The sequence below is a fragment of the Rattus norvegicus genome, chromosome 3 (genome assembly GCF_021556685.1).
Source record: "Rattus norvegicus strain SHRSP/BbbUtx chromosome 3, alternate assembly SHRSP_T2T, whole genome shotgun sequence".
NCBI classification, from domain to species: Eukaryota; Metazoa; Chordata; class Mammalia; order Rodentia; family Muridae; genus Rattus; species Rattus norvegicus.
This window is the reverse complement of record NC_141536.1, coordinates 11,436,148-11,453,822: the sequence shown is the minus strand read 5'-3', so window position 1 is coordinate 11,453,822 and position 17,675 is coordinate 11,436,148. Positions and strand designations below refer to the sequence as shown.

At 53.4% G+C, this 17,675-nt stretch overlaps 1 protein-coding gene across 34 annotated transcripts in view; it reads left to right on the top strand.

The window, feature by feature from the left end:
- Positions 1 to 282: 282 nt before the first annotated feature.
- The window catches only part of Ntng2 (netrin G2), a 59,419-nt gene continuing 42,026 nt past the window's right edge, over positions 283 to 17,675 (top strand). For 4 of the 34 annotated variants that reach the window (XM_087652638.1, XM_087652629.1, XM_087652617.1 and 1 more), the window contains exons 1-3: positions 767 to 797; positions 4,857 to 4,991; positions 5,249 to 5,935. In XM_087652638.1, the coding sequence (XP_087508764.1) occupies positions 5,723 to 5,935 (213 nt within the window). In that variant the 5' untranslated portion in view covers positions 767 to 797; positions 4,857 to 4,991; positions 5,249 to 5,722. 34 annotated transcript variants of the gene reach the window in all.

The window sequence follows — 17,675 nt, the reverse complement described above, 5'->3', positions numbered from 1 at the left end:
TCAGTGGCCTCTGCCCGGCCTCTGCTGGAGTCCTCCCACGTGGTCCTCCCAGGCCTGCCCCAGGGAGGCAGAGAGCTCCTTAGCAAAGGCCCTCCTGCCCCCCTACTCTGCGCTCCCTGCAGAGCTGGCTTGGCTTCTCCGTCAAAAGCAGGGCCCATCAGGCTGGAGGCGGCGATGTGTCAGCTGGTATTCAGGCTTTGGTTGTGCGCTCAGAGCGCTCCCCCTCCCCAGCTCCCCAAATCCACCCACCCACCCCTTTACCCACTGCTCAGGGCCTTCTGGGTGGCAGCGCTTCACACAGAAAGAAAGAGACAGAAACCAAGGAGCCAGCAGCCTAGAGCCCTGGCTGTGGGGGGTGGGGGCTGACTCACTTGGCCCCCTCCCTGGTGCCGATGGGGCAGCCCCCACACCCCTGGGCGCTGGCACGGAGTCAGGCCCCACAGTTGGGAAGAAGGGAGATGCAGCTCCGCTGTGCCTGACCCGAGTCCGCTGAGGATGCACCCCAAGCTCAGGGACCGGTTGGTCCTCGGGCCGACAGGCGATGAGTAGGCAGCGACCCCCCACAGCAGGCTCACTCCGGCGGCCGCCTGCTGGGGCCACCCTGGCCGCGGGCCCGCCGGGACAACCCTGTTCGCCGCGCCCCTCCCCGGGCCGAGCTCGTCCCCGGAGCTTCGCAGTATTTCCTTCCTGCACCTTTAAGAAGACCGTTGCTCCGTGGTGGGATGGTGTGTTAAAGCCACACAGAGGAAGTTACGCAGCCCGGATCAGACCGGGAGATAAAAGCCCCGATGGTGACCGTGAGTGATGGCAAGAGGATTTAGCCTCGGCATTAACTTGGAGCGGAGTGCAGGGGGGCGGTGAGGCGCCCCGCCATCTGGCCGGCGCCGCGCTAGGGGGATGCTCAGGCGCCTGGACCAGCCGCGGCGAAGCCCACCCAGACCCGGGGCTGAGTGGGGCGCGCGTGCAGGTTCTCCCCTGGCTGCACAGGGGGCCCCAAAAGTTTGCACTTGTTAGCAGCGACCTCCCAATCGGCCCGGGAGGGCGATGCGAGCGGCGCGGTTGGCCCCCTTCCCTGGCCCGTGTCTCCGGGACGGCTGCGAGCGGGCCCCCCGGCGGCCCGAGGGTTCCCCAGCCCAGATCTGACGGTGACCACCGCAGCGGCGGCCCGGGGCAGGAGTCCCTGGCTCTCAACCCTGCGGCCCCTGCGTCCACCCAGCACCCGCCAGAGGGTGGCGGTCTCCGGCCTCTGGGGGCTCGCTCCGGGAAGCTGCTCCGAGCCCGGGTAAGGCGAGCGGGGAGCGCCCGGGCGGCGGGCGGGGACGGAAGCGCCGCAGTTTCGCCAGGGTGCTTTCATTTTGAAAAGGCTTCAGTGACGGTGCCAGTTCTCCCCGGACCGGGGAGTCACTCCGAGCCTACCAGCCGAGGCTCGGACGCAAAGTTATCTGGTGGCGACTGCTACTAAGGAGGACTGGAGCCGCTGAAGAGGGGTGTGTGTGCGCGCCGGGTGCAGCATCTTTAAGAAGTAGAGTAGCTAGTCTTCTCTCTGGGCTCCCCGCCACCCAGCTGGTCTTTTTCTATCCTGTGCGCCTGTGTGGAGAGGGGATGGGCCGTTGCAATAACGCTGCTTACTCGTGTCTATGAAAAGTAAATTAACCCTTCTCCGCCAGCGCTCCCCTCCCTAATTTAGTCGCCTCCGGGCTCTAAAGGCGCAAGGAGAACTCTTGGCCAGGCCGGTTAGAAACTTCCTTCGGTGCTGTGGAGGGGGTCGGCAGGTGGAGAGGGGACTCCACCACCGTGGAGAGTCGCACTCCAGGGGGAGCAGAGGCAGCGGGAAGGTGGGAAGTGGACCTCTGGATCTCCGGTCCATCCGCTTTGGAGTAAGTTGCAGATCTGGGCTGGGGGTGGCGGCGACAGCGTCTCCGCGGGAGCAGGGCGCCGGGAAAAAGAATGCAAATAATTCCCTAGAGCTTTGCTCGGTGTCTTTTAATTAAGGGAGGCGATGTCAAATGAGGGGGCAGCCTGGATGCTGGCCTGGCCTTTATTAAAGGCGTGATTATTAATTGTGCCAGTGGTTTGCACCGAACTTCGGAGAGGCAAAATGCAGTGGCGGTGTGTGTTCTGTGTGCGGTGCACGCCACTGTCTACTCGCCCCAAGCTCAGCGCGGACTCAGCCAGACTCCTGGGTGTCTGCGGGTCTCAGGCTAGCCCCGCCCGTCCTCGGGGACTTACACGCGGCAACCTCAGCTACACGTCCTCAGAGCTGGGTATTCTGCCCCGCCCCCAAGAGCCCAACTTTTTGGGGCCCTCCCCAGCCGCTGTGAGGGTGACAGGGAGAAACCAGAGTCTGGAGAAAGCTCCCTTCCCAAAACTGGGGACACCGGGACTCCTGAGCCCGAACGTCCACCAAGGCAGCGGTGAGCGTGGGGCAACCCAGGAGGGGGTGGGGGTGGGAGGGAAGGTAACCGCCGGCCATGGGGTTCCTCTTTCCTTCCGGATCCTTCCTACCGCCTCCAAAGCAAGTTTCACACACCCTTCTACCCTTTGTCCAGCCTGGGTAGAAGAATTAGCCTCTAGTGGACTGCCCCCCACCCTCCCCATTCCCCCCCACCCCCAGGGACCCTGCGCCCCACAGAGGCAAGTTTCCCACAAGGAGAGCGCACAGCCCGAGACTCCGGCAAGAGCCTGTTGGCAGCCCGGCCAGCTCGTAAAAGCGCTAATTCAATAAGACAGAGAAATCCGAGTTCAGAAATCTTGATAAAATCTAATTTTCGGGTTTTAATACCCAGGCTATCAGACCCCCCCTCCCCGTTCCTGAGGACTCTTAAAAGAAAATAAAGCGCATTGATTCCATTTGTTTCAGAGAGCTGCAGTTTCTTAATAATATCAGGTGAAGATTTATTTTCCAAGGAGAAAACGATCCGCGAGGATGCAACCTCTTACTCGGAATTTCTCCCCTGCCGGCTCCTCGCTCCCTGCTATCCACCTCGTTTTTTTCCGCGGACTCTTGCCTGAGTCCCCCGCCCTTGATTTTCTTTTTGGCAAAAAATCTACTGTAATTTTCGAGTGCCGAGCTCACAGTGCCCCCTCGATGCCAGCAACGCCCAACTGATTGACGGGTTGTAAACACATTTTCCCCTGGCAGATTTTGTTGTTGTTTTCCCCACCCCCATTTTCTAGGGAATGTGTGGTGCTTAAGCCAACAAAATTGCAAAGCAATTAATAGATTTGCAAGTTGCGCCGCTTGCTCCTCGCCGGGCTCCGGCCTCAGGGCCTGGTTGCCTCCCCACCCGGGCCGGAATCCAGCGCTGTCCCAGCCAGGAGCAGCCGCTGGCCCTGCAGATGAAGCCGGCAGCTGGGCCCGCCTTGAGAGCCGCAGCCTGGCGCTCTGGTCGTCCCCAGCCGTCAGGAGCGCCCTACCTGTTAGTGAACAGTCGGGAGCCGGCTGCTGGAAGAATTAATTAGGGGCATGCTGTTTTCTGGGCAGCTCAGAGCTTGGCTGGAAACGTCCAAACCATTGCCGGAGCCCGTGCTACTTTATTTTTACTACATTTTCTCTGGTTGGGAAAAAAAAATAGACGCTTGGTCACGTTCTTTCAGAGAGTTTTCTAGCAAGAAGCGAGCCCGGGGCGGGGTCTAGAGCAGGTTTCTGTTTAAGCAGTCAGAGGAAAGGTGTGAAGTGTGGTCTGACTGAGTTCTCATCCATCTATATTAGGAGTCCTTCATCCCAAGAGGGGGCAGGGGCGGTCTTAACCTAGATGGATGAGGCCCAGTGCAGCCTGCAGCAGAGCACTGGCTGGGGGCTTACCCCTGAGCAAGGAGCTCTCAGCCACCAGGCTGGACCAAAATGTCTCACCCTCCTACTTGTCATTTGAGGGCAGGAATGTTCTGTGTCTGGGTGTCAGTGTTCTGTATAAACACAATTAACTCCTCTGGGACTTTTGGTATACAATGGCTGACAGGGGTTTCCTTCAGGTGAGAGTCAGGTGGCCTTTTGTGAGGTTTGGGAATTGAAATGTAGTATCTGTGAGCATTATAACCAGAATAATTAATAACACAGACTTTATTTATTTATCTATTTATTTACTTCCTTCCTTCCTTATTTTCTACATCCATTGCAGTAACCTTTGCCCTGGTTGGCCAGGGGTTTTGGTGGGGAATCTCATCTGGCCGGGACTCTGATTCCCCCCTGTAGCATCCGCCTGGGAATACACTAGAGTCTGAGAGTCATGTGTTTCTAGACGCAGTACTCCTATTAGCTATATCTATTTTCGCTTTTAAATGATTACTGCTGGCTTAAAATAGATGCTACTCTCCTAAAATGATTGCAAACTGTTGGCCTTGGTCAGAGAGTCTAATAGGACAAAACACTCCATCCCCGTGGAAGCTTACAGCATCCCAGCCTCTCACTGTTAAGTCATTGAACACGGTGCCGGTGACAGGGAGCGGATTGTGGGTGGCCCACACAGAGACCTCCCTATTGGGCTGTAGCAGTAGGAGCATAGTCTGCTCAGTCGGAGGCTCAGGCCTCTGTTAACAACTTGGACATGTTGACTGCTCTAGCCTAGTGTGTTAAAGCAACTGTTAAACATTGTCTCTTGGGGATGTTTTAGAAAGTTCCTGATCCTCGAGAAAGGCCACTTCCACTGAACAAACATCTCTACAGATGATGAGGAGATGCACCACATTTTTAATAGCGTGCCCATCTCTAAACAAGTAACTCAGATATTAATAAGAAAAAAAATAGCCCAGCTTTCTCTGGAGACCGCACTAATGCAACCTATTTTTTGTACACATTTTGCCAGACAGCTTTTGTTCTTCTGTGTCTCTAAGTGCCCCCCCCCTTTAATTTGTTGCAGGTGCTGCTGCTAATGAACACATTCTCTCTCTTCTCTCTTCACGATGAAAGCCAAGCCAGAGCTCAGGTACCTGGATGAAGTGAGAGTTGAAGTCTCTGGAATTTCACAATAAGTGGCCGATGGCTACTAGCCAAGGTCAGCTGGCCCCCGTCAGAGCAGAGGCAAATGGCCTCTCCTGTTAGCATTTTAGTGGCCTTTTAATAGGCCAGTCACACAGTCATTGTCACTTTCAGCCCATATGAAAAGAAATCTTTTTTATTAGTCTGAGAGACCAAGTCCAGTCCCAAAGAGGGGACTGGTTTCCAGCTAACGTGTACACGTCCTGATTTCATGTTACTGGTTTCCAGCTAACGTGTACACGTCCTGATTTCATGTTACTGGTTTCCACGAAGGCTGTTATGCAGGCACGCGGAGCACAGTGCACATTAAGGGCCCTTTAAAGACCTGGATTGATTGGAAGGACAAAAATTAAAAGCAATCTGATCCAGCCCCATGCCGGATCCCTGCGGATTTCCTCCTTATCCCATTTCCATCCACGGTCACAATTTGAGAGTCTGCCCGATTTGATCAGCTTCACCTCCAGGGGAGGTGTAACACCAAGGTTAGGAGGACGCCAAGTTACAGGCAACTTTTTGATCTGCCCATCAGCAGCCTGAGAAACGCTGGCTCTGGATTTTCTGTCTCGGCCATTTGGAGAACGCAAACTCCCCCGTTGGCAAACCAGACCTGCACTGTCGAATCAATGGTACAGCCCAGCCGCCATCGCCTGGTAGATGTGGCATTTCCATGCTGAGGTCCCAAGTGCCCCCTGACCCCACCACCTCTCCAGTGCCCCTCTGGGCCCCACCCATTCGGACTGCGCAGCCATGCTGCACCTGCTGGCCCTCTTCCTGCACTGCCTCCCGCTGGTCTCTGGGGACTATGACATCTGCAAATCCTGGGTGACCACAGATGAGGGCCCCACCTGGGAGTTCTACGCTTGCCAGCCCAAGGTGATGCGCTTGAAGGATTATGTCAAGGTCAAAGTGGAGCCCTCGGGTATCACGTGTGGAGATCCCCCTGAAAGGTTCTGTTCCCATGTAAGTCATCCCACCGCTTCTCTACCGCTTCACTGAATTGAGGGGTACAGGGACAGACGTGGGGGGGTGGCTAAGCAGAAGCAGAGGCCCTGATACAAGACCACCTCCAAGTCCCATTATGGAAAGATGCCAAAGCCAAGCTACCCTGAGGACCCTGGGGGTTGAGTGACATTTTGTGGGTGGAAGCAGTCTTGGCCAGCTGACCCTGGCATGGTTTCCTGCCAGGATTTGCACAGCAGTCATGGTTCTTTGACTCAAAGCCAGCCCCTCCTCCTATGCAGGAAGTCAGCATTCAGACCAGAGATCTGGGTACTATTTGCAAGGTTACCCTCCAACCTGCATGGGCTCACCCCGCCCCAGTGGTGCACCATCCCAACCCACCCAGTCCAGTCCAGTGCATAAGTAGCATCAGGATCCCAGCCCCCACCAGGCAGCAACCAGGCATTTTGCGGAGGACAATTTCTGGGAGGCTTGGGAGGGTTGTTGAAGGAGGAAGCATGGTGGTGGTGGGGATCAGGCCGTGTAGATAGTGCAGCATCTCGGCTGGTGCTGTCCCCCTAGTCAAGTGCTCAGGCCTTGTCACGTGAGCCCCAAGAAGAAGGAATCTTAGAGCTATCAGGAGCTTCAATGCTTAGGCAATGTTAACAAGGGAATCGCAGCCTTTGACAAGAGCTCGGGATGTGTGGTTGAAAGCCCAAACAGTGTTGTTCTATTGGATTTCCCCCTGGGCTCCACCAGGCTGATTATACCTCAAACAAAGTCAGAATGTTGAAATGGGCTGAAATGCTGAAACAGGTCTCAGACCACTGTCACCATCTCTGGGTTGTGCTCTTGTCAACTGTAGGGTGGGTACAGTAACAGAGTACATTAAGGAGTCAATGGCTCTGTGGATACATGTCCGAGGTCAGACTGGGCGCAGAGAAGGTGTCCCAGATGTTTGCTCCTTCTGGTCATATGGATAAGGGGTAGGGGGCTGTGGGAAAGGCCCTTGGCCAAGGTCACACAGCAGAAAGTGGTGACGCTGCTGAGTTAGGCTTGGCCTGCCGGATGCAGCAGCCTGTCCCTGGCAGAGGCTGGGCAGAGCAGCCAGAGCAGCAGGCAAGAGGGGTCCGATGTCACCCTGCAGGTGGCTGCTGCCTCTGAGTGTCCTTGGGGAAAGCTAGGTTTATTGCACAGTCAACCTGGTGTCCCCAGCCTGAAATGCCTCAGTCCCTTGGGATGGCTTCAGTCACAGTGCAGTGCAGCTAGCTCAGGAAGGTAGATCCCCACTTGGGCTTGTCAATGGTGATGAGGCTGTCACTGTGGGTGGTGGCTGGGCCTGGGCCAGCTTGGAGAAGGGGAGGGAGTGAGGGAAGGAGAAAGAGAGAAGACAGCCTGGGGCTAGGAGCCAAGATTGGATTACGTATGGACATTGTCGAGCATCGAAAGACCACACGCTGGCTCAAGACAGGCGAAGGCCATGAAAGTTAGGGCTGAGGCTGTAGAGAACCCCGTTCTGGGTCCATAGCTCCTGTGGGAACTGCCTTCACCACCCATTTCTCAGGCGGAGTCTCAACATGATTTGTCTTTTAAATATTAATCATTGCCAGGGTTGGGAACAATTCATAGAAACAGCTTCTACTCGAGGGTGTAGGAGCTACAGATGACCACCAGAAGCAAATATGGGGCCCTCTCCTGGTTTCTGACCTTGATATTGGCTGAGCTCTGGGGTCTGGATGGGTGGGAAGTCTAGGAAGAACCCCTCAGCATTTTCCCACTTGCCTGATGGTTGCAAATGTTCCGTGATTACAAGTTTGAAACTAGGGAGAACAGAGTGCCTCAGGGGCAGGTGGAGGGCAGCCCTCAGAAGGTCCTGCGAGGTACACCCCAGTCTAATCCCTTTCTAAAGATTAGAAATATCGTCTAAGTCATGCCAAGGTCAAGGAGCTTAGCAAGCAAGCCAGAAACTCGTCTGTGGCCAGAGCGCATCTCATGCCTACCCACCAGAGTTCATGGCTTCCCTCTCTGAACCTCGGTTTTCTTCCTGTTTCAATAAAGCACGGTAATGTAGGTGTCCCACTGCTGGTGCTGGCAGGGAGACAGCTGGGCCAAACACTAGCGAGCACGAGTGCTTTAATGTGCAGTGGCCGTAATTATCTTACGTCACCATTGTTATTGCTCCCTCGGTGGCTTCCCTGGAGTATATTGCTTCACTCCAGCCTTGACCACATCCCAGTCTGCACTGCTTGTGTACAGGCAGCAGGTGGAAGGTGAACTCTATGCCAGAGCAGGTGTGGCCACCAGAGGGCACCCCGTGGCAGCCAGACCACCCAGTGCCCTCTTAGTTCTCTAAGCTAAGGCCAGCTCACCCCTGCTCTCTGGCAATCCTCCTGCTGATGAATTTGGGCCTGCCTGTCCCACACTGCAGACAGAGCATGAACACCCCTAGACCATAAGACGGGACAAACGGGCCAGGGCGCAGCCCCTTCTCTCCCAGGTTCCTGTCCTTCAGCAAGGCCACTAGAGAACTGAATTGTAAATTCCAGCCTGGTGAGGAAGGGGAGGGGGATAAAAGACAAGATAAATGAATAAATAAAAACCTATTGGCTCTAAACGCGTAAGGAAGATGAATAGGGATGAGCTTTCAGACGAGGGCTCTTGGGCAAGGGCGAAATTTCAATGAGAGCTGCGGGTCACAGAGGGAGTCCCAGGAGGGGAGGGAGGAGGAGGAAGAAAAGGAGGAGGAGAAAGAGGAGGAGGAAGAAAAGGAGGAGGAGAAAGAGGAGGAGGAGGAAAAGGAAGAAGAGGAGGAAAAGGAGGAGGAAGAGGAGGAGGAATCCAGCAGAAAAGGCCCTCTTAACTTTACATAGGGTGGGCAGCTAAGGTTCCTAGACACTCCCCCTCCCCCGCATGAGGCAAGTGAACTGGAACCTGGAGCCTCCTGCCTTCAACCTTCATTCCTTTCTCTATGCCAGGGGACAGAACCCGAGACTTAGGACAACAGGGGTGAAGGAGGAGGGACTGAGTGTGTCCAGACCTCTTGCAGTCTTATTGCCATAGTGTGGACCCTGGACTCCAGCCTCATCTGCCTGAAAGACAGACTCCCAGGCCCTGCCCCAGACAGGCTAAGCTAGACTGTAGCACATGCAGACACAGGCAGGGTCTGGCCTATGGTGGGAAGGCTTATTCTGAAGGCTCAGGAGACCTGCTGTTTTCTTGGGATCTCTGCAGCTTAAGAGGAATGATGCTCACTGCTCAGGAAACAGAGGGGAGAGAGAGGAAACTTGGAGTCCCGAAAGAAAGGTAGTGGGTCAGGCAGAGATCATTTGGGTTGGAGTGCACCAAGACTAGGGTCTGCGTGAGTGAGACAGTGCCTGCTTCTAGGGCACAGACCTATTTTGGTGACAGCTAGAGACCTGGAATCACATCTTAGCACTACTTCTTTGGGCTCTATGGTCTGGAATAAGCCATCCAAACTCTCCATACTGGGCAGTGGATGTGGCTCAGCTGCTGGCGTGCGCAGCATCCACAAAGCTCAAGGGTCAGTTGCTGGCAGGTGCTATGGCAGGAGGGTCGGAAGTTCAAGGCTAGCCTGAGCCGAAGGAGATCCAATCTCAACAGGCAGAGGTGGGGCTGGAGAGATGGCTCAGCAGTTAAGAGCACTGGCTGTGCTTGCAGAGGACCCAGGGTTGATTCTTAGCCCCTGCATCATGGTTGGCAACCATCTGTAACTCCAGTTTCTGATGCTCTCTTCTGGCCTCCAAGGGCACTGCACACATGTGGTACCCAGACATACATGCAGACAAAATACAAAATACCCATGCACATAAAATACTTTTTTGCTTATTTTTCAAGACAGGATTTCTCTGTGTTCCCTTGAATGTCCTAAAACTTGTTCTGTGGACCAGGGTGGTCTGGAACTCACTCTGTAGACCAGGCTATCCTCAGAGAACCACCTGCCTCTGCCTCCCAAATGCTGGGATTAAGTCATGCACCACCACTGTCCAGCGTAATTTTTAACTGAAAGAAAGAAAGCTGGGCTTGGTGGCACGTGCTGTTAATCCCAGCACCAAGAAGGCAGAAGCAGGTGGATCTCAATGAGTTCAAGACCAGGTTATTACATGGTCAATTCCAGATCAGCCAGTATTATAAAGTCAAACCCTTTCTCAAAAGCAAAACAACAAACAAACACCCAAAGACAATTGTCTAGACTTCAGTTTCTCCATCTAACAGCCTGCCTTGCCCACCTCATCCCCTTCCTGAATAAGGAAGCAGGTCTCAAAGCCTGCAGGTGCTCAGTCAGAACTCATCCGCCCGCTAGCCTGTAGCTCCTCTCCATCATCTTGAATTTTCCATGTTGGAATGTGTCAACATCCAACTTGTCTAAGAATCCTCCAGAGATACAACAGTTTGCAGTCTCACACCATTTAAGTTTCAACACAGGATGTAACTTTGAGTCCTCAGAGTGGGGCCAGTAGGAGACCACACCCAGGACACTGTCACTAGCTCAGTGCCTGACACAGGGACTTGCTTCATAGGGTGCCTAACAAGAGTGCCTCCCACCATGCAGTGCATGCATATGCATTTAATCTCAGCACTCAGGAGGCAGAGGCAGGCAGATCTCTATGAGGTCAAGGCCAGCCTGGTCTACAGAGTGAGTTCCAGGACAGCCAAGGCTATACAGAGACCCTGTCTCAAAAAAACAGAACAACAACAACAACAACAGAGTGCCTCCCTCCTGTTTTCCTGCCTAAGAATGGTTTGCTGGACAAACGGACGGATGGGCAAAGGGATGCCGTGGCCCAGGAAGCCTTCCCGGAAGAGGAGGGATGAGTGCTGAGCCTTGAGGAAGACCCAGAGCTATGATCAGGATCTAGGGCAATTGAAAGAACTCACTTGTCCATACCCCTCATGGCTGTGGGGGTGCCCAACTCTCTGCTTAACTGAGTTGCAATGTCTTGGAGTTGCCAGCACCAGCCTTTGGCCTTTTAGGGCAAGAAAAGATCCTGGGAGGGAACTTGTTACACAGAGATGCCTCCTGCTGCCCACAGATGGGACAGGATGGAGCAGTGCTGCCACTGAATGACAGGTCCTGGAGGCCATCGGTGCTTCTGACGTTTCTGGTGGGAAGCATTGGGTCCAGACACCCTGAGGTGATCGACAGAACTTCCCAGTAGTGAGAACACAAAAGGATCTAGGAGAGATACCTAGTCAGAGTACCAAGGACTTGGAGAGCCTGAGCCTACCGCCTTTCTGAGCTCAGCTTCCTTTCTGTCCACATCCCGATTTTTATATTTTTATTTGCTTTTTTTTTTTCTTTTGAGGCAGGGTCCCATAGAGCCAAACTTGGCCTTGCAGTTGCTATGCAGCCGAGGCTGAACTTAGACATCCGATCCTCCCCTCCCACCTCCACCTCACAAGCGTAGGCATGACCCACCACATCCAGTTTATGCCATGCTGGGGATCGAACTCACAGCTTTGTGCATACTAGGTGAGCACTCTATGAACACAGCCAGTCCACAGTTCTTACCCTAGATCTAAGAACTTCTTTTTGAGTATTTACTATGCCTTTAGGTGAGGCAGGCATTTGGTGGACAGACAGCCATGCAGGCTCTCCACTCCATGGGCTTTGAGACTCTGAGTTTCTAGGAATGAGGTGAGGCAAGAGGCCAGCATCAAAGGAATGCAGAGAGAAAGGGGGTGTTTCCATTCTAGAATTAGCTAGCAGAGCAAATGAGATAAACACAGAGACAACAGGCAAAAGATGGCACGTCAGTCAAAGTGCATGACGAAGTTGTAGGGGCAGTGGTCAGAGGTGGAAATTCCGGAAGATTCAAAAGCAGAGGGCAGGAGAAAGTGGGTGGTGGAAAGGAGCAGGCTCCTGCTGTGCCTCTGTAAGGCCTGAGAACAGGGAGCCACACTGCTTACCACTGCACTCTCCAGCCAGTTTCTCCTGATGTGTCTTTTAGGCCAGATGTTAGTTGACTCTCTGTGAAGGATTAGGGGGTGGGTGGGATGGCTGTGTCCCACCCCCACCCCTATCAGCTCTCCAGGTCCCCCCCCGTTCCTCTCCTTCTCCAGTTCCTCTCCTTTTCCAGTCAGTCAGGAAAGTTCCCACCTCGGGTCTGCTGTATAGTAAATACTAAGTCAATATGTACTCCCTCCAGACTTAAGAGCAATCGGACATCGTCCAAGGCCAGAGGAACCCTACTCTCTATAAGCACACTGTAATGGAGCCAACCAGTGGCTGGCCGCTGGCTGCTGGCTGCTGGTATCCCTCTGTTCACAAGTCCCTGAGATGTATCGCATCCCTAGCAAGTACTAGTCCCTGATGGAGTCCAAGCCCTGCAGGCACAAGGCTCTCCACCCTGGGCCTCCATCTATCATTCACATCCTGGATTTGATCTCACACAGTGACACATGGTAGGACATGTGGGACATAAGCTGGAGGGCACCGGTAGCAGCTGAGGGCTGGAGCTGCTCCTACACAGTCAGCAGGTTAAATGTGCTCACTTTCCGGCCCACCTAGGCAAGCCTTCCCAAACTATCACTTCTATCACCAGAGCTACCTCTCTGAACTCCATCTTGAAGACACCAGGAGTCAGAGATCTCACTCTTAGCTCTGTCAGTAATCGCTTTCCTGTAGAAGTACCGTGAGGGTATAAGGTCAGGCTGAGGCAGGATATGATGGTGGTGGGAATATATATGATCATTGAAGTCAGCACCTTTGACGGTCCTTGAAGTAGGATTCTGGGAATGCGCCCTCCATGTCACGTACTGGCCATCTCCCCTGGCACTATACATATTGTGCTTGTTTTTATACTTGATGTATGAAATCTTTTCACCCTCTCCATAAGATTGCCACACAGATGAGGGAAGGGACATTTAGGTAGGTGGAGACACTTAGCCAAAGTTGCACAACCAAAGCTAGGATCCTTCTCAGAACCTTGCCCACTTGTCTCCCCCAAGCCTTCTTCCGTGCATAGGTCTGAATGGCTGCTGTGACAGTGGGCAGCTGTAAGGAGACCTGGCTCCTAGGAAGGGGCTGAAATTGAACCCCCACTTGATAACCAGATCTAAACCCTGGCAGGGATGTGTGTGTGTGTGTGTGTGTGTGTGTGTGTGTGTGTGTGTGTGTGTGTGTGTGTAGAACCACCCCTCCTGCAAGGAAGATTCAGTGTAGTTTGTCATATGTCTCTGGGGACGCTTCAGACCTCCTCAGCCCCCATTGCCTCTCCCTCCCACCGCCAAGTCATCTGTCCACTTGACTGGAATCACTGCCCAGGGAAATAAGTGGAAATTAACCAAGACCCTGTACACCCCTGCCACCAGGCACTCTGACGGTTGCAGGCAAAGGTGAATAGGAGGCTGGGAGAGGCATCTACCGGGGAGGCTGCAGGCTCTTGCAGAGTGCCCTCCCTCTGGGGGATCACAAGCAGCAGGACAGGAAGAAGGGGAGTCAGTGGTGCTGGGGGGAAGGCAAAATGCCTCCCAGTCCTTTACTAACAGTTGTGTGGCTGATCCTATGTTGGGCCAGCTCCTTGGGACAGGTCTGCCCTCTGTAATAGGAGGGCAGCATTTTTACTTTCCCCCAAAGAGGAAGAATAAAGAGGGGATCTGAGTGGATACCCCTGAGGTCCCCTGCACTCCTGACTCCCTCCATCCTATTTACTGGCGGACAGAGAGGAGCACCCTCCTCCATGAACCAAAGATGACCTAGGAGAACCAAAGGCAAAACCCACTCCTGTCTCAGCTCCTGACTTACAGAACCACAGCTGTCTGAGAGCTTGTAGGGCTTTCTGGAACAGGACCCGGGCATGTGTACAAGCATTTGTGTGTGCACATATAAGCACAAGGCTATACACTGTGTGGGCATTTCCCATGTGGGACAGCCAGAGCCTCCTGTGGACCCCAGTGCACAACTCAGTGCACAACCCCATCAATGCAACTCAGGAGGATCCTGCTTGCCTGGGCTTTAACCTCGGGGAAGTCAGGGTATGTCTTCCTGCTATCTAGCCATTGTGATTCCACACCCTCCATCCCATTAGAGACACATTTATTGAGTGTCTAGTGTTTACATAAACTAGTTCAACTGAATCCACACAAAGAACATGGTAGGATATTTTAAGTATCTTAAATATGAGCAGTTTTAAGTATGAGCCTATTTTAAGTATGAGTAATCTCCAAGTCAGAGAGGTTAAGTCACTTGCCCAAGATCACACAGCTTCTAGCATGCTGAACTGTAGACCTGTGTCTGCCCAGGTTCCGCAACTGATGGGAGACTGATGGGAGTCTCTCTGATTATCTCAGAAGGAAAGGGAGCCGGAGGTAGCTGTCATCTCTCTCTCTCTCTTTCTCTCTCTCTCTCTCTCTCTCTCTCTCTCTCTCTCTCTCTCTCTCTCTCTGTGTGTGTGTGTGTGTGTGTGTGTGTGTGTGTGTGTGTGTGTGTGTGTGTGTGTGTTGAGCAGAGTCCCCATCCGCCCTGGAGGAAGGAGGCTGAGGAGGGGTGATGCTGTGTGTTCCCGCCCACTGCTCTTTGAGCTGAGATGGAGCCTGCTAATCCACTCATTTGATAACTTGCTTGCTCTGCGTCTATTTGGAAGCATGAGCGCTCCCACGCACCAGCTCCAGCAAAAGCGAGGTGGCTTTGCTTAGAGGAACCTGATCTGCCTTTCTGGGGATGGAGTGGTGAAACTATACCCACCAGTGGGCAGTAATGGGCCTAAAAATAGAGGGTGCAGGGAGTGGCGGGGGCGGGGAACGTTCCGGGTCTGACTGGCACTCCTGCCTGCCTGCTCACCTGAACTCCGGAGCACTTAGGATCCTCTCGGCTTGGAGAAAGGTATGGGAATCAGGATGGTGAGGAGACAGAAGGTCCCACTGATGCCACCGCCCGCCTCAAGATGGGAAGTCATCCCACCATCTGAGGTCTGGAGGCAGTAGCCCTGCCCTGGGCACCCTGGAACTTCCTGGATAGTCGTAAGCTGTCCACTGCCAAGGAAAACCCCAAGATTTGTGCTGTGTGGTGGGTGTGGGGATCCCCGGGCTTTCCACTGTGGGGTGGGCAGAGCGTCTGTGCTATCCTTCTGACCAACCATCTCAGCGTCCCAAATCCAGCTGCATGCATAGGTCTTTCTTTGACTGGTGTATTAGCTGCTTTTCTTTTTGCTGTGGCAAAAATAGCTGATGAAAGAAACATGTTTGGGATCACATTTTGGGGGTACAGTCATCATGGTTGGGGATTCATAGTGGCGAGAGTGTGAAATGGCTGCTCACTCCACCCCACGGTCAGGAGCACAGAGAGAGGAACACTAATGCTCACGTCACTGGTCCACTCTGCAGCTGGGACCAACGCTCATGGCGTGGTCCGTAAAGAACACGGGTTTCCTTCTTCAGTTAAACCTTCCTGAAAGCAGACATGCTCAGACATGTATCTCCTAGGGGATTTCAAATCCTCTTCAGTCCACGGTGAAGATTAACTCTCACAGCTGTTCAGTTGGTTGGGTGACTAATTGGTCTATTGGTTAGCTGGTTGGTTAGCTGGCTAATTGGTTTGTTGGTCAACTAGTTGGCTAGTTGGTTAATTGTTTCTTGGTTAGCTAGTTGGCTGTTTGGTTAATTGGCTAATTAGTTTATTGTTTAGTTGGTTGGTTGATTAGCTAGTTGGCTGGCTGGTTAGTTGGTTTGTTGGTTGATTGATTAGCTGGTTGGCTGGCTGGTTAGTTGGTTTGTTGGTTGGTTGGCTATCTGGTTGTTTGGTTAGTTGGTTAGTCACACACCCCCGGACTTCTGAACTTAAGACTCGTGAACACTGCTACATAGCCTTTCCTTTTGTCTGATGTCTGAAGCTGCTTCTGCAGAGTGACATTTGAGTGGCTGACAATGGCTGATAAATGCATAGAAGAATAAATCTGTACCTCTGGCCCAACCCTGATCCAAGGCTTCACCTCCACAGCCTGCAGCTGCCTGGGTGCACCCCACCTTGTGGCTCTGCCACATCTCTTAACTCCCCAAAGAGAAGTAGGAAATCACCATGGCCCTCTGCAGCAGCCATTCCAATCTGTTTGGATGCTCCGTCATGCCTAAGACTTTTTTCTGGCTGCTGAGGTCCCCAGAGAGGGGACCCACTGAAGAGGCTCTCGCTCTGCAGCCCTGAGTGCATTTCATGGGCCACACTCTGTCCTGTCTTCTCAGAGCCCCCTGAGCAGGTCGTGAAGCTTGCTCTTAACCAACGATGTCATTCTGTGACACTGTGGTCAAGTGTACAAATAGGCAGCTGGGACAGAGCCAGGGAGGTGTCCTGAGGTCAGGGAAGTGCTGAGGGATGCTCGTTCAGATACTTGCCACTGGGTGGCACCCTGAGATAGAAGTGCCCCAGTCTGAGAAGAGAGGTGGAGAAGCTGGTGGGGTGGCTCAGCTGGCAAAGTACTTGACAAGGAAGCTGAGGACCTGAGTCCTTCCTCACACACCAGTGATCCTGGCTGTGGGGAGGCAGAGATAGGTGGATCCCTGAGGCTCAGTGGCCAGACTTAGGACTCACTGGCAGATGTCCTCTACTATTCGGAAAATTCAAGGTCAACGAGAGACTCTCTCATTGTCTGAGAGTCATAACTGAGGTTGTCTTCTAAGCTCTACAACCTACACACACACACACACACACACACACACACACACACACACACACACACACGCACCTTCCCCAATCCCCCAAAAGAAAGCAGAGGCAAACTGGAGAGAGGCTAGAGAAGAGAGAGAGAGATGAGCTGTGTTGGAGAGAATGGGCAGGACTAGGGTCCAAGGCTTGGGCTCATGAATATCCCAGGTGCTGAGGCTTAAGAGGGCAAGGCATCCACTACATCACTTCACACGAGGTGGCTGATGTCAGGTGGAGGATGGGCTGGGGAGAGGAAGTTAAGAGACTGGTGGTGTCTCCTTCGGGAACAGGACGGGGGGCTGGGACAGAGTTACCAGTGAGTTAGTGGTGATTAGGTATGCTGCCCCTGTGGGTGCCTTGCCTTTGACTCTGTCTGTCCCAGGCCCCAACCCTATTGCCCTACTCTTCGGCAAGCAAGCCCAGGGCAGCTGCCACCAGCAAGTGGAATGACTGGGGCTCTAAAGGCCCCAGGGCTATCTGGAGGGGCCATGCTGCCCAGCCCTCACCCCACCCTGCGCTGGAATCCTCAGTCTGCCTTTTCCCCTGGTGATGAAATATTCATGTGAAGAGAGTAGGTCCTCTCTGGGAAAGATGCCTGCGTCTAACTTATGCCCTGCACAAGCTTTTAAAGAACGGGATGCTTTTCCTACCCTCTAAGCATTTTCTGAGTCTCCGATCAATAATGCACTTTACCAGTGGCTTCCTCTTCTCCAAGCCCTATTCCCAGCCTACCCCTTCCTCCCTCTTCCTCTCTTTCCTCCTCCCACCCCTTTTCCTTTTCTTTCATTTACTTGTTAAAAAATTTTTTTTAAAGTAAATATCTTGATTCACTCCGGTGCTGAGCATAGCCCCTAACAGAGAACGAAGTGGGTAGGAGGGCGAGCCACCCAGAGTGTGAGCTCAGAGAAGGGGTGCGCAGATGCCACAGGTGGGAAAAGAGCTAGAGGGAAATCTTTGAGCCCTGCTGAGCTCGGATTTGAGTTTGTATCAATTGCTGGACAGGTTGCATAAGATGCACATGAACCCTGGGATTGATCCCCTGCACTGCATGAACTGGGTATGCTGGCACACACCTGTCATCCTAGTGCTCAAAGTAGAGGCCAGACG